At 42.6% G+C, this 21,887-nt stretch overlaps 2 protein-coding genes across 2 annotated transcripts in view; one reads left to right on the top strand and one right to left on the bottom strand.

Annotated features, from left to right (window-relative positions):
• Nucleotides 1-2,057: 2,057 nt before the first annotated feature.
• LOC6617040 (ABC transporter G family member 20) overlaps nt 2,058-21,887 on the bottom strand; it is a 43,870-nt gene continuing 24,040 nt past the window's right edge. Inside the window, exons 3-9 of the mRNA XM_032720790.1 lie at nt 15,273-15,432; nt 14,446-14,708; nt 14,193-14,286; nt 8,057-8,484; nt 7,633-7,852; nt 3,277-3,454; nt 2,058-3,209 (exon numbers count right to left, since the gene is read on the bottom strand). Of these exons, the coding sequence (XP_032576681.1) occupies nt 2,455-3,209; nt 3,277-3,454; nt 7,633-7,852; nt 8,057-8,484; nt 14,193-14,286; nt 14,446-14,708; nt 15,273-15,432 (2,098 nt within the window). The 3' untranslated portion in view covers nt 2,058-2,454. The remainder of the gene's footprint in view (nt 3,210-3,276; nt 3,455-7,632; nt 7,853-8,056; nt 8,485-14,192; nt 14,287-14,445; nt 14,709-15,272; nt 15,433-21,887) is intronic.
• LOC6617041 (protein phosphatase 1A) lies at nt 18,540-20,275 on the top strand. The gene has a single exon (XM_032720791.1). The coding sequence runs from the start codon at nt 18,722-18,724 to the stop codon at nt 19,967-19,969; it is 1,248 nt and encodes a 415-aa protein (XP_032576682.1). The 5' UTR covers nt 18,540-18,721; the 3' UTR covers nt 19,970-20,275.

Genomic DNA, 21,887 nt, shown 5'->3' with positions numbered 1-21,887 from the left:
CCACAAATAATTAATGTCAATCATTAAAATAATAAAGTGCATATGAGCGACGTATGCAGTGTGCCTTAAGTAAGCGTGTTTTAATTGCGATTGAATAATTGAAGATATCTTGCCCGTTGACGGTTGGCCAATGGTTAATTATGGAGCATCAATAATGCAAAAATGAGCAGGGCCGAAGCAGAGGCAATAATTCAACCGGATTGGATGGTCCTTCGTCGGCTCAAGTGTGTGATGGAATCTCTATGGATCACCTGCCCAGAAGGGCTATTAATTTACATGCTTATGTTGACCCCAGATAAACAAAGCAAAAGGGATTAAGGTCCTAGCTGGGTAACTTGACATTTCTTGTAAAATTCAAAAGCCACCCAAGATAGCGGACAATTGACTTTTGCAGAGGAAACAACGAGGTATCCCAGGCTCTGCACATTAAATTAATTGAGCAATTAATTAACACGCCGTTGGAGAGGCAGAGGGCTTCAATTTGATGGCGGGAAAAGGCTCAGATTGCCTCCGACTCAGCCGCAAACAAAGAAAGCCGTCGAAGGCAGCTGGCGGCTGGAGATGGCGATGGCGATGACGATGAAAATGGCAAATGCAAAATGGGCCGAGAGGTTATTAAAGCTTCACGGAGCACGTGAAATTATGAAGTTGAAAAATTAATTCAGCGGCAAGACGAAAACTTTGAACTTTCAATTAAGTGGAAAGCGAAAAGCGCCAAGTTGGAGGCAGAGATGGGTAAATGAGAACGAAATACTCCTCCATCCAAAATGAGATTCGGATTCCCTGCCTCGCCACGGCTGCTGTATTTTCCAATTTGTGTGCTCGAGTGCCGCCGTCAGCTACACTCGAGTAATCAATGATGGGCGAGGCATCAGGATCGGCATCGCAATCCCAGACGCCGCCAATCGAAAGCGGAATGCCAGAAAAATAATGGCAAATGTGGCTCCTTCGAATGTCCTGGTGGCTGATGCTTTGAAATGTTATCGATTGCTGACGGTTATCTAATTGTAAGTACACACGTATCGGGCGCCATTCTGGACTGGAGTCCTGTGGAAACTCAACGTCTGACTGATTTGCGAGGATAGCAGTGGACTGGGTGCCACTGGACACATCGAACGGATAAATTGAGTCCCAGCTCTGGCATCGATGCAGTTCGATAAAGAGCGCCAGTCACGGAACCGGACGACATGTGGATCCAGTTAGTGTTGTTCCAACCACGCCCCATGCTGGCTGACCCACATATGCATATGTAACACCTAATAGCATAAGTCGGCATGTGTGTGTGCGCGTCTCTGCTTTTTTATTGCCTGTTAGTCACACTCCGAAAAAATTGTTTCAGAATTTCAGTTATTTTTTCCTATTTAAACATTGTAATATGCAAGCCAAAAATTAAAAATTGCACCATTCTTAGAATACCTTTTTTATGAAAATCCATTGTAGTAACCGTTGCATTGCAGATTAAGGATCTACTCAGTTCCGCATTTATTTCAAGTGCACCTGGGAAGTAACTCTTTCCGCTTGCTTCCTTAGCACTTTGTCCGCTTGTTAAGTTGAATTTTCGTGTTAAGCGGATGCTGTGTGCCAACCACCTTACCACCCACTCACTCACTCAGTCATGGTCTACATGCATTTCCGGCTTAATTGATTTTGCCACAAAATGTGGAATGTGTCGAAAACGAGGCACCATGACATCGCCCCTAACATTCCATCTCCCAACGGGAGGCCCTCGAATAATGTCCTGTGCGAAGGGGTCTCTGAGCGGTGGCCCGAACTGAGGTCCTTTCTTTTTGAGGTCTTTGATTGCAGATACTTGGTAAATAAATATTGGCAAAACCAATGACTGATTGAAAGGACCACAGGACCACTTGGCACCAACTTCGACAATGCAGCAACTTGGTCTGCCGTTTGTCCGGAGTCCGAAGTCCGAAGTCCGGACATTTCGCCCAGTTTGCTTACCGACTCACCAAGTGCAATCAGAGCAATCACATTGCTCTCTCCTATGTGAATAAATCACAATTACCGAAAGCAATGCTCTCTGCAATAATTTCTGAGGTAAATCTCGGCAAAGTTTTTCTATCAATTTATTCAAACTTTTGAAATTTTTGTTCACGAGCTTACAACATAAATAGAATGTTTCGATGTTGTTTTGTGGGTGAATGGGGATGAAAGTAAAATGAAATGGGAAGGCTTATTCTACAAGGCACAACAATTTCCATACTTAGTAGTAGTGGTGATCCGGAACCTATTGTCAGTGAGGGAAGTCTAAGACTAATTACTGGCTAAGATAGCGTAAGTCTACCCTTAAAACCTAGTAAAATCATAAGAAATAGGCACAGGAATTAATGCGAATTTAGAGGTCATGATAAGTCCCTTAATATATTGGGACAGATAGATTTCACCTTCCAACATAACATCACATTTTCTTCCTGTGTCGGGTAGACCCAAGAGAAGATCTTATCCCTTCTTGAACTTGAGCAGCAGAATGGTGAGTACGAGGAATACCAGAACCCAGGAAGTAATGGAAATAAACCCATTGTAGACGACGGGATTGTCGATGCCCCAGCCGCGTTGCAGAATGGATCGCATTGATTCCGTTGGTTTGGTGAGCGGTAGGAAGGCTGTGAAGAACTGCAGAAGCGGGAACATGCCCTCGATCGGCCAGATAATGCCGCACAACATAACGATGGGCAAGAATGAACCCATCGCCACATAAGTCGCAGTTCGCTCCGTGTCCACAGCACAGGATATAACGAATCCAAAGCTCATGCCGCACAGTCCATTCAGGATGCAGAGTGCCACCACAAGCCATATGTTACCCACCAAGGTAAGTTCGAAGAAGTAGAAGCTAACAATCAGTACGAAGATCGTCTGGCTCAGCATCACCGTGAACTGGGTGACCACCTGGGAGAGAAGGATCTCCGGACCCGTAATTCCAGCTACCAAACAGCGCTCCAACATGCCCTCATTCCGATCGATTAACATAGCTCCGGAGGTAACAGCCACGGCCAAAAAGAAGATGATCGTCAGGATAACACCGGGAGCAGCAAAGTCTGTGAAGTTGGGATTGCGATAGCCATAGACAGGATGCTGGAAGTCCACGGGCACACGTCCTAGCTTCGGATTCACATCACAGTCGCTTAGCATATCGCCCACAAAGTTGAAGAATGTATACTGGAGATCGCGGTACAGCAACTGTGAGATTTGTTGATCTAGAAAGAAGATATAATCCATTAATTTCTCTTTATTTAATACTATTATGTTATCATTTATATTTACTTGACCAGTCCATTCGTACTGCCAGGTCGGATGACTCGATGGTTCCATCTTCTGCATACCGACCATCCTCCACGCGTTCCATCAGAGAAGCGGTATAGTTGGGTTGGATTACCAGGGCGGCCCAGGCTCTACCTTTCCTTACCTCTTCGTAAGCCATTTCATCGTCGGTTACATATTGCTGCAAATGAAGTAACAGACAATGTGTCAATAAAATGATTGCATACACTTTAAAGATAATATTACTTAAAATCAAAATATGGACAGTTTTTATAGTTTTCTTGACATTTCTAGAAATATAAATTTATTGAAAACCGCAGACATTTCCATCTAAAAATATTTCGGTGCTTTCGGGACTTTAGATGAGCAGCCGTGTCGGTGAACGCCAACAGTCAATAAAAAGCTCATTCAATTAGCTTAAAAAGTCATTGCACCTGCCAGCCAGACAGATGCCAAATGGCTGTGTATTGTTTTCGCCGTTGCCGTGCAATTAAAATCGGAGCCGTTGAATTATTGAGCAACGCATGTCGCGATCCAGGACTCGGCAGTCAGGACAGGATTCGGCGGTTCCTGCCCACGGCACTTCCTTTCTTGGCAGCTTTGTGAGCTGTCTCTTTGTGCGTCCCGCTTCATTTCCTGTCGCATTGTTTGCTGCATGTGGGGCGTTCTGTTGTAGCAACAATAAAAGTAACTCCCCGTAATTAATGTGCGTACTTTGCGCCAGGCGATAAATTCAGCGAGGCAAACAAATCAACAACAAAGGAGAGGCGTTTTCGTTGCGTTGCGATTCGTTGCCTACTTTTTTGCGGACCCTGTTCTCCTTGTTGTCAACAATATGTTGTTTGTGTTATCTGTAACAATTTCATTTCACTGTGAAATAAATAATGAACTGGAAGCGGCAACGGCAGCCACCAGAAAGTGGAGCAGTCCCAAGGATCTTGAGCTAGTTCCGGCAAGTGCTCACACATTTATTAAGTCACCATCGAACTGGAGGGGCGTAAAACTTTGCCTAAACTTTTGCCAGTCACTTATGTGCCACAACAGCCACAGGAATCACAATCACAGCCGAGGGAGAAAGGCCTGGCCACAAAACCGAGGCTGCGTGTATTGGCATTTGTATTTGGGCTTAGTTCGGGCAATTTTGCGGCTTCGATCTGCAGTTATTTAAACGAAAATGGCATAGGGACAGACGCCTCGCAAACAGGCGTGAAATTTACGCAATTGCCGTCTTAATGCTGCACACACATTCCTCGATTTTGGGGCCAACACTGGAGTGTGTGGTTTAATTGGCCTCATTAGATTTGATGGCCCAGAAAGAGATGTGTGCGTGAGTGCGGGTTTTGGCCAAACTATGTGGCGCAGAGTGGATTTGAATTCACCTGAACTAGAGATTCTGGTGGGTTTACACTAGAGACCTGGAATAAATTATAATGCCAAGAGCCCTGGCTACTGACAATCAAATTGTAGGTCCTGAACAACTTTTATGCTACTATTTAACCCCAACTTCAACATTGTTTATGACAAACTTGAGCCACAAACTAAGCGCAAATGAAGTCAACTTGGTCAGAAGCCCGACGCAAATGAGCTCGAAAGGAGCTGGGAGAAAAACTTTCCCTAGCTACCTTGGCAATTTTTGTTTCGACTTTGCCTTAACTTCGCTCATAAAATCTCTCTAGCTAGGGAAAAAATAAAGCCAAGGATGCACTTTCGAGCACTTTCTTCAAGTAAAAGCTTGTCGCTAATCAAGTACCATCAGAAGCGTAGTAAAAAAGGGATTCTAGATGAAACAAAAATAATTTAAGACCTTTGATTAAATCAATTATTAAAATGCTTTGAACGCTCGAAGAGTTTAGAAGGCATTTTAAATGTAAGAATTACTATTTGTATATTAAATGATTCTAAAAAGATACATATATATTACCTAGAATATTACTACTCCTACCAGGATATCTAAGATTTTCTGCAACGCCGAATAGCATGAAATTGGCCAGATTCTACACTAATGAGCTACATTTTCATGGTTAATGAACTTTTAATTAGAAGCAAGGATAACAACCAACGACATCGGCTGACCACAATATGTTTTTCAATTTTCCCATAAATTAAGACTTCTTTTTCGGGCTCCCAGCCGTGGGGGAAGTTTCTAAAATTATTACTGCAACCATTCAGGGAGCTGCCTTCAGAAAATTGGGAGGTGGGTCCAACAACACAAAGGGCGATTTAAGTGTCGCCAAGACAAGGGTAAAGGAAATGCTTTTGATCTGGAAAAAACATAACCACAAGGCAAAAAGGTCGGGAAAATTCAAGGGACAACGAGAATTATCGCTATACCCTTTCAGTTTCGCTTTCTATATACCAAAAGTCACAAAAATTACATTTTACATCGATGAACAAGCAATATGCAAATAAAAATCAATAATTCTCTATATTCCTGTTCTATGTAATTATATTTTAATTATTATAGGTTCAACAGCTGTTTTTCGCAGTCTGTTGCCTAGAAATTTCAAAGTCTTTTCGATTAATACGTCAAACCCCTACTACACTACCACGTAGCCGTCTTGGAAAAGTGGTATTGAAAAAACAGAAACGCTGCGACTTCAGTACACGAGAAAAATTCAAATTTTCATGACCTCCCCTTGAGGTGCGCCTGGAGCTTCAATCCTCCACAGGATTTTGGGAAGGTAAGCTGGGGCAGGGTTTTAGCCAAGTGCTGATGGCACGTTGATACGCTGTTCATTGACCAAAATTAACTTTGCCTTCGTGCTCCCCCTTCTTTCGTTTTGGGTCTTTTGATGCGGCCTAAAGATACACGGTCGCGTATTTTTTCACCATTTTTCCTTTATTTTTGTCCGAAGTTATACAAATTTAGTCTGATAGCCAGCGGTTTGGGGATGCTTTTCAATTTCCAAAGGTAAAAAGTTTTCTTCACAAATTGCCAGTTGAGGCATGCGGACGGTTGCTGGCCTTATTATTGCGGTCTTTATTATATTGTTATTTGAAAATTTTCGAAAAGTTAAGGAGGTCACGGTATGTTGGCGGGATAATTTGATGGGACATTGAGGTCTCAATGCTGATTTTGTTTTATTATCTTTCATCGGAACGCAATTGATTGTCGAAACGGATTCCGCGAAAGGACTATGCAGAAGAGTATCACCGAGTTCACCAGAAATTTACAACAATCCCGCTAAGAAGTTTCAATTTTATATGAATGCTGTGCAAACTAATCGTAAAAATACCCACACTCTCAGCGCCTCTTTACTGTTATTATGCTTATTATAGTGTCTAATGTAAAATGCATGGAATCATAAGCCAGGACTCGTGCCCTCGACCGAATCGAAACTTAAATTTGGCAACAAAAGCGACTTTGTTTTTGAAGCGTTATTTGCAATAAATTGCCACAAGCGGCTTTTCTTGGCCTCGGTAATACGGTTCTGCTCTGCCCTGGCCCACTATTTCTGGCCATCGCCGCCCATGGCAGGGCAGTAAATTTATTGATGATCTCGACCGACTGGCCTGTTGTTGCTGTGCCAAAGATAAGCAGCTGTAATTTGTGTTCGCCAACACCAAGGGCAACGGCCACATCGGAGGCAGAGTCAGTGCCAGCATCCTCTTCATTTTGCATCGAAGAAGGACCACGAGCAGGACCAGGAGCAGAGTTGTTTGTTTGGTATGGAGAAAGCAGCTTAATTATTTAAAAAATATCTAAAAAAATTTATATGTATCTCTATCTATATATAGATATATGACTTTTAAGGTTTCTTGAATTTAAGTAATTTTTTATGTAAATTTCGAACCATGTTCTAAAAAATGAACTTAACAATAAATGATTCATTTTGTAGTTTATATTATTAAGTTTTTAGGAACTTAAGATCCTCAAGATAGCCAAACTTTATACAGAAAATGGCCAAGTAGGCAGCACTGTTTGGGCGATTTGGCCAAGACAAAGGCAAGTATATGGAGGGGGTGATTTAGGAGTGCGGCAGGGCAAAATGTTGTGTGCAGTAGATTGAAGACCCGGCAGCACCAGCCTCCACTCGGGCCCAACAGGGGGAGCCACTCGGCTGTCTACACAAATTGAAATAAATTACAGGAGCGGCCGGCAGGGCGAACGTATTCGAATCGGGGGCTCTGAATATAAGCCACATGAGTGGTTATTGTAAAGTTCGCACTGCACAATTTAACCAAAAAGCCAATGACAGCTGATATTGCACCCCCGGGCTGGGAGCTGCATCTTCATCTGCATTTGCCACTGCCTCATCCTCCATTTCATCCTGTCCACTGTTCATGTCCTTCTGCTCCCAGGCGGTTGCGAAAAGGGGGCGTTGGTGAAGTCGAGTAGGTAATTTGCATTGCACTCACCACAACCATGCTCTTGTTCTTGACCAGCATATCGAGATAACGGCAGCTCAGCATCGTCTGATTGCATCCGGTGTGCACTGGACAGAATTGTTCCATAATCATTTCCCCCGACATCTCGTGATTCGCCACGGCCAATTTGAGGCCAGTTGGATCATGGCCGATGGCGTAACAGAAGAGCAGTATCTGCACCACGGGCAGACCCACGATGAACAGCATCACCCTGCGGAAAAATCACCCAAAGATGGTTAACAATTGATGAGGACTAGTAAGCTCGGCTTATTATTATGCAACCCATGTATGCTGAGCTTGGTTTGATGAAAAAGCGGGATTTGTTTGAAATAAATAATTCAAATGCATTCAAGTATTATAACTTTCAGTTATTTGTGCGCTGATATTTGATCATATACGGAACTTCATTACTCACCCCACGTTGCGCATCATCCACAAGAAGTTTTTCCAGATGAGGGCGTGCAGGTGATGCGACTGCATCACATGTAGATTATACCAAAAGGATGTGGGTATTTCCTGGGGCGGTGGCAACGGTGGAGCTGCGGGCGCGGTAGTACTGATCGGATCCCGAGCCGCGGACGACATTGAAATATTGTCACCGAATTCGCCGGAAATTTCGGCGGCATGCTGCTCATCGGACATGTCCAAGGCGGGATTAGAGATCGCCGGCACCGTAACCTGTTCCACGATTTCCTGAGCTATCGACGATCGGCGGCGTTTTCCCATGTTCTGCAAAACCGAGAGCTTCAGGAAGACATCCTCCAGCGAGTCGGCATTATACTGCTGACGCAGATAATCCGGCGATTCCTCTGCCAGCATTTTTCCACCACGCAATAGACCGATCTGAGTATTGTATATATGATAAAATAAATAATTATAAAATAAAATTTGATTTAAAAATATCCCCCAGCTAATGGCCTGGCTGCCCTTAGTAGCACATCCGAGTGTCCTCGAAATTAAGTTGAAATAGATTTGTGTAACATCCCTGTTTTGTCACTCAATTGATTTGGAGCGTGCTCTGGGAAAGTGTCGTCAAGCCAATTTAACTTTTCGACTTTGATGCGACTTGCCCGTCGTCCTTGTCCTTGTCCATGTCCGCGTCCCAGAATCTTTGTCAAAGTTTGCGCCCTCTATGCACATCCTGTTCCTGTTCCTGGCGCTGTTGTTGTAGATGTGTCGATGAAGTTTTATCGACTACCAATGCTCGGCGTAATCCCTTGCTCACGCAACGTGCGGAAATTAACTTAATTGATTTCTGTGTCCGTACATGACCAGCCGTCATCCCCTTAGCCCCTCTGCGGGCGGAAAAGTTTGCCATGAAGAAGACGCTGCCTGTTCATCAGTTCCACATGAAATGGATAGCTTCATTAGGCATGCACATGAGTGGGTTGGCTTCTGCAGGACCCCTTTGTACAGATTTTACGCCCGGATTTTTCCGAGTGCACAGGCAAATTCTATGCTAAATAAGCCACACTCGCACACATAGCTAACAAAGTTTTGCCACTTGATTTGGCTTCGTTCGGCTCCTGATTTTGGGCAGCAAGGAAGGAAATCACCCATTTCCCCCAGAGCATGTTGTGTGTTTGGGCAATTCGACTGGCGACTGTCTTTTCGACTTCTCAGGGCCAATTAACGTCTTAATTGAATTGCGATGGCAAACTAAATTACGGTCTTCCTGGCGAGGCAGCCAATTGTAATTTTATTGGCCAACTATGTGATATGCATTATTATGACCGGCAATTTTGCATGCCATAAATAATTTTCCGTTCGCCTCGTGCCCGGCACGAAGAGGAAATTGAAAAATGCACATGATATTTATGGCTGGGTTCGTAGGTGGCACTTACTGGATGTGAGCGGGCTCGAAATTTATTCTAGAATATATGCAGCTGGCTAAATAAATCTTGGATGTTCATCTGAAATTCCCTAAATTTACATGGGATCTGAATTCAATTTTTGGAAACATAAGGATGCTCGATGCATTTTTATTAGTGTTCTGCTTGTATAATATTAAATTGGCATTATATCTATATTAGCAATAGACTTTTTTAAATCTCCGTAAGCATTTACAATTAGTTTCAACAGAATAATATGTGGATTGTTAATCCCCAAATCGTTCACGTTTTATACAACAAAGTACGCAATACTCACGATAAAATCCGTAAGCCTACAGTTTTTTATGCTACAGTTCTTGCAGCTTAATGCTTAATGGCACGCCACGTGCAACGTAGCATTAAAGTGGCAATCAAAGCGGTTGAAACACATCAACACTTCATCAGCGAACGGAAAACCAGTTGGTAATGATATTTTTTCTTGGTTATTGTGTATCTCCCGTCACTCATCAGCTTTAGCAATTATTCAACTGTCCATTTGCATTTCGGTTGTGTCTTTTTTTGAGTTGGCTGCTCAAAGGCAACATGCGGAAAATTACGCGACAAACAATAAGGATAAAAACGGAAAAACGGCAGCAATACAAGAGGAAATGCAACAATATCAACTATTAAAGGCGCACCAGGAGGGAATTCGTGGGTCCCTCCCCCCGTAAAGGCTGAAGTGGAGAACTCGTAACAATATATCCATCACATAATGTTACGCTCCCTGATTTCATTTATTAGAGCAGAAAGTGCTGCATGTACAACTGGGGACAGTCGCAGGCGAAGACACGCCCCTGTGTCTTTGCTGTGTGGCCATGTGGCGTATACGCGATTCTGAGTTTTTTTTTGTTTTTTTTTTGTCCTGGCTTTCCTCTTTTTTTGTTTCAACTGCTTTCTTTTTTCCTACGCTATTATTTTCTTTTTTTTTTTTGGGCCAACCAACAATTTCCCCAGAGCCAAAGGCAAAGGCAGCAGTGCTGACATTAAATTTGGGGAGCAATGTCTGTCAAAAAAAGTGAAGCGCTGCACTTTGTTAGGAGCGAGAGACTAGAAGCCATTTGAGGAGATTCTGTTGTGTGGGACGAGTTGGTTGACCTCGTGGTTTGCAGGCGGGTGGGAAGGTTGAGTGGGTGCTTCTGGGCTAGCTAGAGGGTACTGCAGGCGTTGAGGCTTGTCATAGTGCGGACCCCACTTTGATGTGGGTTCCAATGTCACCGTAGGTGTTACATTTTTGTTGAACAGAAGCCGAAAAACATTCTGTATCAATGCATTTAAATTAAAAATTGTTTTTCACTAGGAATCTTGAACAAGAGTTAAAGAGTTACTTTATTAGCTCTAAAGGAAAATAAAGTGTGCACATTTGTATTGAACATCGTTTAATAGGATTACTTTACAAGGCAGAAAATTGTAAACTGTCAATAAAGTTGTTATTGTTATTTAAAAAGAAAGCAGCATTAAAGAGCAAAGTTACATTTACCACAAAAACCAAATCCTTCTGTGGCCCATTTTGCTAGCTTACAGGATTGCTCTTCGGCTGCTATTAAAATATAACAACAACTCAACGCCTAAGTATTTCATATTTTTGTGATAAATACATCTATATTTAAAACTTTTTACACATTAAACTTTTATGTAAAAAATGTTTGGGCAATTGTGAAGACGATGCCGCAGAAACGGTTTATGCTGCATATGTGCAGAATACCCCCAATCACATACCGGCAACCACGTACAAATTTTTAATGTCCATAAATATTTTTCAATTAAAATAAAACTTTTAATCTCTGCATCATACAAATAACAATAACCGAATTTAAGCACGGCAAAGTTTTAACAACACTCTGGGATGCAGTCGTAAATGCATTTTACGATTATGTTTAATGCCCCTGCTTTTGTTTGAGTGCATCCTCGCTGCAGCAGTAGAATCAAAAAACTAATAGCTGTTTTTGCCACCATGCTGCATATAGTTTTTATTGCCACATGAATTTTCAGCTTATAAATTGCCAGCAGGCAATAATCACTTTAAAGCCCCTGTTTTCAAGGTGCTTCTGGCACTGGGGTGGGAAATAGATCAAGCGCCATGTAGGTTTCCACTGAAGTGGTTCACTCAATCAGGCTCCAGGGCAGTTAAATTTATGTGTCTGTCTGTGCTGCATTGAGCTCTACTTTAGCAGATATTGGCTGAGGGAATCCCATTTCGGGCACGCAATTCTGTAGACTCAACAGAAAAATTGGCCAAAACAAAGGCAGCAAGGAAACAGAGACTACACAAGGAAATCCAGCAGAAAAACTCTACGGCGAACTCCACGTGACGTGCAGAATTGGCGAAAAATATGTGCAGATAACTACCTTGGGCCAAGTTGAACTGAAGACTTGTCCTCTTCTGTCCCGGACTCGACTTGAGCTGGCCGAAGCCAAAGCGTGACACGAAAAAGTGACAAAGCTGAAAAAGCAATTTGCTGCCGGCCATAATACTCGTACACCGAAAGGAAATACCAAGAATGAGGTTTTCATCCTTAGGGTCTTTTTAAAATACTTAGAAATAACCTTTCATGTGTTCAAAAACGTACTTATTCAGATAGTACTTGAAATATGGGCGTGTCAAAAAAATTTAGAATTTTTTCCAGTGATTTCTTTCTGTTAGCCAGCTCAGGCGTGCACAATCTAAGCTGAGACCCGTTTGCTGTTCCATTTGAGCTGAGCTGCGAGGCCAACACGTGTTCAATATGAGCAATTAAACACTGTCACCAGAAGTTACACAGACACAACAACTTCTCATTCCGCTCCGCGTGGTCGTGGTCCCAGGGGCTTTGCATATAAGGACGTAGTATGGGAACTTCTTCCGCAAGTTGGTTTTTTATAGAACCCATAAACCATAAATTTGGTCCAACAATTCGCATTAAATTCACATTTCAACGCCTGACGCTCGGATTAACTTGGCCAGAACACCTCGTTTTCGATCCTTCTGCCTTGTTTTATGGACTTGGACTGCGGCTCAGTCGATTGTTTTGCTTGACACCCAATCCCAATGCGATTCCCAAGTGCCAAATGCTGAATGCCGATTGCCCGCAAACAAAGGCGAGTTTTCTATTCCTGCCAGTGATTTTGTTTATTGGCCATAACTCTTTACCGCAATGACTTTCGGCGGCAGAGCGGCATGACAACGGATTCCCATCCGGCGCATCACATGGGGGGTATGGTGTTTACTTACGAAAGGGTTGGGGCGGATTTGGGGGTGGCGTTAATGTGTTGTCAATTGCTGGCAGCGGCACAGCATGTGAGCCATTTAACACCGTGAATGTCCTTGTGGGTCAAGTGGTGTTAGAGAGATCAAGCCCCAGAACTGTCTGATTGTTTCCATAATCGAGAAATCGGACCCAAAAGGCTTTGATTTGAATTATGTGTAATAAAGAGCATTTAATGTGTAAATAGGTATTTTGCCAAAAATATTTTTTCAAGCTAATAAATATTCTCTGCACATGTTGCTGATTAATAGCTTCTTGCCTCAATCAATCATTTCTGTCGAATCGATATATTGATTCGCAACCCAAGTGATTAACTTAACTTTAAAGCATGACCAAACAAAACTATTAGAAAAAACATCTTCAGCTTTAATGCTTTTTATAGATGGATCAATTTTGTTTTAAGACTCTAGCACTATGATATCATGTAATCTTTTCTATACCCGCGAAGAGTTAAGCTATACAATTATGATCAGATAATGATAAAAATTGTAATATATTTTGTAATATGAAATGTACCTTAAAGTAAGCCATTTTGATGAATATTTTCTTGCACCCTATCAATCAAATTAAACGGGCCCCTTGTAGAGTGTCTCTAGTGTCGATCTTGGGCCCAATTCACACTTTCTTCGCCGCTCCCCACATCAATCTTTTCCAGAGTGTTGTCATTGATATATTCATGCATCTCACACTCCACTTGAGCTTGCGTGTGTGTCTCTGGGTAAGGATTCTGTTTGTTTTATGTGTGCATATCCCGTGCGTGTTGCCAAGTATCTGTATCTCAGCCTGTCGCTTTGACCGTGTATCTATCTGTCTATCCAACTGTCCATTGTGATGGGCGTTTGTTTGCGAGCTTTGTCACGATTTATTCTTGTATTTTTTCCACGCCTGAAAACGCCAGAGTTCATTGTTTGCTGCACGCATTAAATGACTAGCGCAATTATATTTCCCTATACAGATCTCATCTGTTCCGCTGGTGGCATAAATAAATCTGAAGTAAATTTTTGCAATGTGTCTCGCTCGGAAATGCGTCGTAAATCGTGCCACGGCCATGGGTCAACAGAGAAGACAGCCGTCAGTAATATTGTACTCCTCGGCTTTCCTCTTTTGGCCATTCATTTTTTTTATTTTCGGACAGGACACGGATTTGTTGCAGCCGGCCGCAGGATACAAATTTGCCAAGGGGCAGGCGGAAGCACTTAGCGCCGCATGTTGACAGCGCTCGCCGGAGCTGATAGCTGAACTTTCACCTTGGCAGTGGCAGCATAATATTGCTCATACGCCGCATATTACACATGGATGTGCTGGCTGATCATAAATCACCCGGATGAACAATGCGTGGGCGCCAAGAGCCATTGACACTTGCTTGCCACACAGCGCCACCGAAATCCCTTCGTCCCCACCCGCTTATCACTTCCCCGGAAATCCTCTGACTACTTACCATATGTGCCTGGGCACATTCGTCGATGTAATGCGTGGTGATTATCACAGTCGTGTGACCATTTTTCGTAATGTCCACCAAATGATCCCAGATGCTGCAATCAGGAAAATGAAGAGTTAATCAGTTGTCATCTAGATGCAAATTGTGCACAGTGTGTGCACAGCACGTATTAAAATAAATATATGAAGCTGAAGCTTCAGTGGAAAATACATCAATTTAGTCCCAGTGTACCACCATTTAGTTCTGGACTTACGTCTGACGCAAAACGGGGTCCACACCCACTGTGGGCTCATCCAGGATGAGTAGCTCTGGCTCATGGAGCAGAGCCACTGCCAGACTCACTCGCCGCTGCTGGCCACCACTCAGATTCTTCACAAATTTGGAGGCATTTGGCAAATTGAGTAATTTGAGAAGGAATTCTGTACGATCCTCGATGTCGCTTTTGGACATGGCAGAAATGATGCCGAAGTAGATTAAGGTCTCACGCATCGTGAACTCGCCATAAAGGGCTATCTCCTGCAATAAACCAAAATTGGAATCCGGATGTTATAAATTTTCAACAGCTGAACACTATTTCCTCCTAAAAACACAGGCCACTTTCCGGCTTCACTGGTTTATGACTCCACTCCACTATTCCCAACAGATTTCAACGAAGAATGCCAATTTGACATGTTCCAGACCACAAATATAACATATGTTTTTAACTGAAGAATATAATAATTAAGCCCAAAGGCCGTATTTAGAATTTTCATTAAATATTTTCAAGTTTAACAAGACCATAATTTATGTTTTTATATTTACTAAAGGGAAAAAAATATCTAGCTTAAAATTGACCCCGCTGTTGCTTAGACAAAACTAAATTAAGTACAGTTGAGTTATTCCTATGGATTGTGAAATTAAAAGTTTTCCCTCTTTTCTTTATGAGTGGGCAAATGTTTTCTTTTGTGCATTCACCATTTTATTGCGTTGATTTAATTTAGTCGCCTCTGCCATGGTATAATAAAAAGCACATGAAAAATGTAGTAGCATCCAGGTGGAAAATGGAGGGTAGCAGGCGCAGTTTGGCCGAGGTCAACTCACCTGTGGCATATAGCCAATCCGGGGTCCAGGCACTCCGGAACCCCGAGATCCGGGTCGTCCGCCGAGCACCCAAATCTCGCCAGAATTAAGGCGACGTCGTCCGACGATGCAGCTGAGCAGCGTAGTTTTCCCGCATCCAGAGGCGCCCAAGAGACCGTATCTGCAATTGCACACGGTTAGTTGAGCTTAAATTCGTTTTTATAATGAGCTAAGGTAAAAACGTATGCAGATAGTTTACAGCAGAAGTGGCTCATATGCAAGATTAGCCCAATACTTGTTCTTTAGTAATCTTTCTATGCATTCAATATATTGTAGAAGTGAAGTGCTGTCTTTTCCTTTTCCCTTTATTCCCATTCAAATTCGAAATCTCCTTGGAATTCCCAGGTTAAATTCCTTTGGATTGTGAGGAAGGATAATTACAAGTAAATCTGTAAATTCCGGCTGTGGGACCACTGGAAAAAGGGCAAAGCTATCGGAAAAATTCAACTGGCATTGGAGCTGCATTTAAGTTGGGCCCAAAAGGAGGCCAGAACACTGCTGGTCAGATAGTCGGATATTTTTCGGGCAAGGAGTCGCCCGTGTGTGCATGCCGCTCAAATATTTTAAGCACTCACACAAAGACTCGGCGGCAGGTGCACTTGCCCACACAGATACAAGCCAACACACTCACACACACATACAGCCTCACATTCAGAGGCACAAGGATGAAAAGCATCAGGTGAAAAATCAACTGTGAATAGTTTTGCAAAAATATTCAGGCGCAAAAAGTTTCATTGCTCGGTGCACGGTATTCTCTGAGCGCTCTCTTAGTGCCCAAAACCCCTCTTTTTCCCTCCGCCTTGCCAGCGCCCATTTTCCACCCCATTTTCCCAGCGCTCTTGTCGTATAGCCCACATTTTCCACCCACACTATCTTCATGTGTTCAGGTTCAGGTCGGTGTGGTATGTGCGCCGCTTATCTCGTGTGTGGAGGAGCTGTTGCAAAATATATTTAGGGAATGTTTAGCACAGCTTAGCGCGCCAGTCAGCCTCCGCCCACCGCCCACTTACCACCCCCTAGACGACCTTACCCAAGTTGGCGTATTTTTTATTACATGCACAGCGCGCGAGTTTAGAAAATTGTTGGTCTGGCAGTTGGCAGTTAGATGGCGCAGGGGTCAGGGGTCGAGCGGTACTAGGGTCGCGGTTTGAGGTCGGTTAAGGTGTGCAGGCGGGTGTGTTGGCGGGTGTGCAGGTGTGTGTTTAGCCATGAATAACATGCAGGTCGATTGCAGGTGGGGGAGAAAGAGCCTTGTATAAGCCAAAGTCAAAGCAAAAGCCAAAGGGGTAAATAAAAGCACAGCTCTGGTCGGTCCAGCTTAAGGACACCCGAGTTGGCCAAAAAGGGGGGTTGGTTGGTTAAAACCGGTGAGTGGGAAAAACAAGCATCGGGTTGGACAATGAAGCCAGATATGATTAAACACTCCACTAAACTGAAGCACGGAGATAAAACTAACGAAAGGTGGATAATTTGTTGGCTTTAATTGAGTGTTTCATCTCAAATGAACTTTTGTCAGACTAGTTTTGAAAATATATGCGAAAGTAACCTGGAACTTGCAAAACCCAATTAAACACATTTATGTGCAAAGAGAAAGAAGAGAATAGTTGTGGAAAAGTTCAATATGTTCAAACATTATTAATTAAGCTCAAAGTCAAGTTATTAACTTTTATTAATTCTGATAAAATTAACTTTTTAGCACTTAAGGTAAAAGGTAAAAAACAATGATAAACATGAATCGATGAATAAAGTTTTAAGCAACATAAAAATGGCTTTGAATTTGTATAAGTTTTTTAAGCATTACAAGGATATTTTTCGGTTGCGAGCGATTCATATGCTTCAATGGTCACAGCCCCTGGCAGGATTATTGAATTCGCCTGTAATGTTTTTGAGTGATATTTTCCCTGTTTTGTTCAATTCAGTATTCCCGCCCAGTTTTATTTCGGTTTCCTGTGGCAAATTCCGCTGCTTTGCATGCAATTGCCTTTTTGGATATCGCATAGCATAAATACAATGCCATAAAGCGTTAAATGGGCAAGTGTCGTGTTAGAAGAGGTCGCTGCCGTTAAACTATGCAGGGACTCTAAAGCAGACGCTGAAAAAGTGAATTCCAAGTCACAAATTACCAACATTTACCTGCGGTGTGCGCATATTTCAGCCCCTTAGTAAGCCCTGTTTTTGTCCACCTTCAGCTGGGTCTGCTGTTTTGCCCGCAGGAAAACAGTGCAAACAAACAATAAGCAGCGATGCAGACGTTGACGTTGACGACCCGAGTTGATGTTGATGTTGATATTTCAACCCATTAACCTTTTTTTTTTTGCTGTGATTTTGCTGTTCTGCTGCGACGGCATTTAGTCTGAGTCTGATGCATTCCGCAATTCATTTCTGGATGGCCGTGATTGATGATTTCAACGTACATTAGTTCATTAGTGTGTGCAATTAGGTCGCCTGGCATGCATTTCGTTGGGAATGAATTATGCGCTTATTAATTGAAGACTGCCGTTGGCAAGTCGCGTGATTTGCAAGGATCATTACTTCGTATTTGATTTCAAAATTACTTTTTAGCGACAGATAAGTTTTTTGCCACGTTGGCTAATTGAAGTTACCATTTGCTTAATTTTACCATTAATCTTATCTGCATTTCTGATCATTTTATTTAGAGCAAAAACATTTTTAATTAAAATTCTTATAAGTAATTGCTTACTCAATAGATCTAGGATAAACTTAGCACCCATATCATATAATTTACCTTGCCGTGACACATTGACGAGTGCACGGGTAAAAATCTGGGAGCGAAACTGAGATGGTTAGGACGCTGAAACTTTGCACTTGACTTTAACAATTAGTTTGTGTCCTCCCCCATCCAATGGCGGAGGGGGTATTCCGGTGAAGCTTCAGCCCAATCCGCACCTTGTACCACCCCATTTCATTAGTAGGTGTAGTTGTTGCTAAGCAGCGCGTCACAGGCAATTACAGGGGCGGTAATGCGTATTTAATTAACAAGCTTACTTAGTAGTTTTCCATGGAAAATTTAGCTCATTGTTCGCCAGAATGCGACCGAATGGCAGTAGCAGTAGCCGTGCCGGGGGAACGAACTAACTGACATTTAGACTCTCAACGAGTCTGTAACGCTCCCTGCTGCCTATTTGCCTGTCTAATTAAACGGTAAACTTTTCTTATGGCCATTCAATTCCCACACCGATCTGTTCAGTTATTCAGTAGTTCGGCGTCGAAAGATGTCCGTAATCGAAAGTTTTCGGGGTACTCGGAATAGAAGTCATCCATGAGTGAGTGGGATTTCTGTGTGCTTATGGACTCGATGCTAATTGAATTGTCATTGATTAATTGAGCCACCCCGAAAATTGTTCGATACTGCAAAAGCAATAACTTCCAGTCGTCTGGATGGAAGTCATATGCTTCAGAAGACAAGAAGCAGCCCTACACTAAGAAAAACTAATTCTAAAAAGCCCTGCCCCAAATTTCATTTTCAAATTATAGATATACAGCTACAGCTAAGGAAATTTCGGGGATTGTGTAAAAAGCATATGGGTCATAAAATGGGTGGCTTCTTGGAAAAACCAGAAACTGAAAAGCAGGCTCAAGAGGGTCACGGAAATGGGCTGCGCTACTGCGTAAGTTCTATGCAGGGTTGGCGATTGGAAATGGAGGATAGCCACTCGGCTGTTTGCCGGCTGAAGGATCCCTTCGCAATGTGGTCATATTTTGCGGTATTCGATGGTCACGCTGGCAGTCAAATATCACTGCATTGCGCTGAACATCTATTGAGTACTATATTGGAATCCGAATCTTTTTCAAAGCACAAATACGAGGCTGGCATACGAGAGGGCTTCCTGCAGTTGGATGAGGATATGAGGAAGCTATATCAGGACAAGCAAGGCGGCTCGACGGCCATTTGTGTTTTTGTATCGCCGGACAAAATATATCTGGTCAATTGTGGCGACTCGCGTGCTGTGATATCGCGAAATGGAGCAGCTGTCATCTATACAATTGATCACAAGCCGTTTTCTCCCAAAGAGCAAGAACGCATTCAAAATGCCGGAGGCAGTGTAATGATTAAAAGGATAAATGGCACTCTGGCCGTTTCCCGGGCCTTCGGGGACTATGATTTCAAGAATGATAGCTCAAAGTCTCCTGTCGATCAAATGGTTTCTCCGGAACCTGATATAACAGTTTGCAATCGTTCCGAACACGATGAATTTATAGTTGTAGCCTGCGATGGCATTTGGGATGTGATGACTAGCACGGAGGTTTGTGAATTTATTAGTTCACGACTTTTGGTGACCTATGACCTGACGATGATTGTTAATAGCGTATTGGATATTTGCCTGCATAAAGGCAGCAGAGACAATATGACACTGCTCCTCCTACTTTTGCCTGGAGCACCGAAAGTCGATATGGATGCAGTTAAGGCCGAAAGGAGCCTTGATCAAACTATTGTGCAAATAACCAAGGAAGTGATTGAGAAGCACGAAATACACGACTTTGAAACACTCATTCGACTGATGAAAAGAATGGCCATTAACATTCCAAATCTACCACCTGGCGGTGGTCTGTATGCAAAATATTACATTATAGAGCAAGCTTTCCACGAGAAATTTCCAGACACTCCTGCCGAAATCTATGATTATTTTTCAATGTAGAATATTTGATGAACACATAAGTCGAGTAAATTAATGTTTAATAATGCTATTTTTATATTTTTCCTAGTGTATTCTTCGCTTCATTAGTTTATTCCGAAGAAATCCTCCCATTTTGTTTGCCAAAGGAAGTGTGCTACTATGTAGCAACAGCTGTGCATTATGGCCATCCGATTGCCAGCTTGTGCTTCGTCTAAAGCAGTGGCACAACATGCCATATACTTGATTTTTTGAATTAGATACAGACGCACGCATTACGCATACGCAATGCCTGCGGACCGAAGAACAATCAAACTCATAAAACTCAGACTTGGCAACAGATTCGCAATCGGACCTTTTCTCGACTGCCTGGTAATAATTAAAATTTGCCTGCCACAAAGGATAAGCCCCGAAAGACAAAGTGAAGGAGTGCCACAGAGGGGCTAAAATGAAAAGTTATGAACTACAGCATGGGCAGTTGCTGGTCCAGTTCAGTCCACTCCAGTCCACTCCACAAAATCCACACCCATGTACAGCTATACACAACACTTGACCCAAGCAGTTGCAACAGTCATAACAATGACTGCTACAGCTACTCCACTGCTCCACTGTTCTCTGCTTTTCGTTTTCAGGCCCCGAACAGCAGCTGTCCATTTTAATTTTCCAGCTTGTGTAAATAATTTAAACAATTCCATGTCCAGTCCGACAGGAATAAGGCAAAAAGAACTGCAGAGCGGAAGAGGAAAGTGCTCGGTTATTATTTGTTACCTCGACTCTCGTCCAGACTTGGCCTTTTACTTGCGGTTGCCGAGTCAGCATTTGTTTAGCTTTTTTTGTGTCTTCTAATGTTTCTTATTTGCTCCTCGTGTTTCGTCTTCTAACCAAATATTTTTGCTAGTCAAGTGAGTCCGTTTTGTGGGAGTACACATAGAAAATAGGGTACTTAGTATGCATTCTGGATTTACGGAAGCTTTCTTTAAATCCATATCCATTTTTTCGAGTGTATATTGCGGGTGCTCTGGCATGAAGAAACAAATAAAAACAATAACATGTGGCCCCGATCCTCTGGTCGTCCTGCATCCCAGTCCTCCAGTTTGGTATCTAGTTTTGAGAAGACCCTTCACCCTGGCTGGATGCACTCATTTCCAGTTTGTTTGTTTACTCTGTCTGGCAGCGTGTCTGTTGCATATCAGTGACCAGCATATCGTTATTATCCTATAATTTAGACAATTTTCCAAAGGGTTCGCATATTCAAATAGTTTCTCTTGCGTTTTTGTTTTCATTTTTGGACTGGCTTTTGCCATTTTAATCAACTTTTCTTGGTTGCACGACAATTGCTTATTAAATGGCAAAATCAGACAGAGACTTTGTTCTAACTTCGGACTGTCTGGCCATTTGGTTTATGGAACTTTGGCCAAATATTTGACTTTGGCTCGGGCCGGTCGACAACATTTGCAACATTTTTCTATTTGCTTCGTTAACCGCACACGAAAAAAAACGTGGTCTTCCTGCGACTGAATGTTTGCGAAAACTTTGTTTGCCGTCCGTTGCTGGCCATAATGCTAAACTTTCTTGCGTTCAAATATATTTTTTGCTGTTGGCCGGACTCTTTTATTTCATTCCTTTTGTCAAATGCAGACCAAACCAATTACAAAATTCACACAGCCAGGGAACCAACAGAACTGGGCCATCAGAGGGACGTGCAAAGTTTGGCTTGCAAACAATTGCAATTTATTAAGCCAAGAGCCAAGCAAAGCGCAAACAATGTCCGTGTCCATGTGGCTAGCATAATTAAAAGTAAGTTCAATGCGCTGCTCCAGACAACGGAGATAGTCAAGAATCTCGACGACTAGAGATGAGCAGAGAAATTCCAAATATTTGCAATTTAATTTGCATTCAAACACAATTATTGCGAGAGATAATACAGTTTAGGAAATAATTA

The sequence above is a fragment of the Drosophila sechellia genome, chromosome 3R (assembly GCF_004382195.2).
Source record: "Drosophila sechellia strain sech25 chromosome 3R, ASM438219v1, whole genome shotgun sequence".
In the NCBI taxonomy this organism is placed as follows: Eukaryota; Metazoa; Arthropoda; class Insecta; order Diptera; family Drosophilidae; genus Drosophila; species Drosophila sechellia.
Note: the sequence above shows the minus strand (reverse complement) of the source record. Positions and strands in the feature narration are given on the sequence as shown.

Excerpts from the sequence above, each read along its gene's own strand:
- LOC6617041 (XM_032720791.1), top strand. The coding sequence starts at position 18,722 with ATGCTTCAGAAGACAAGAAGCAGCCCTACACTAAGAAAAACTAATTCT.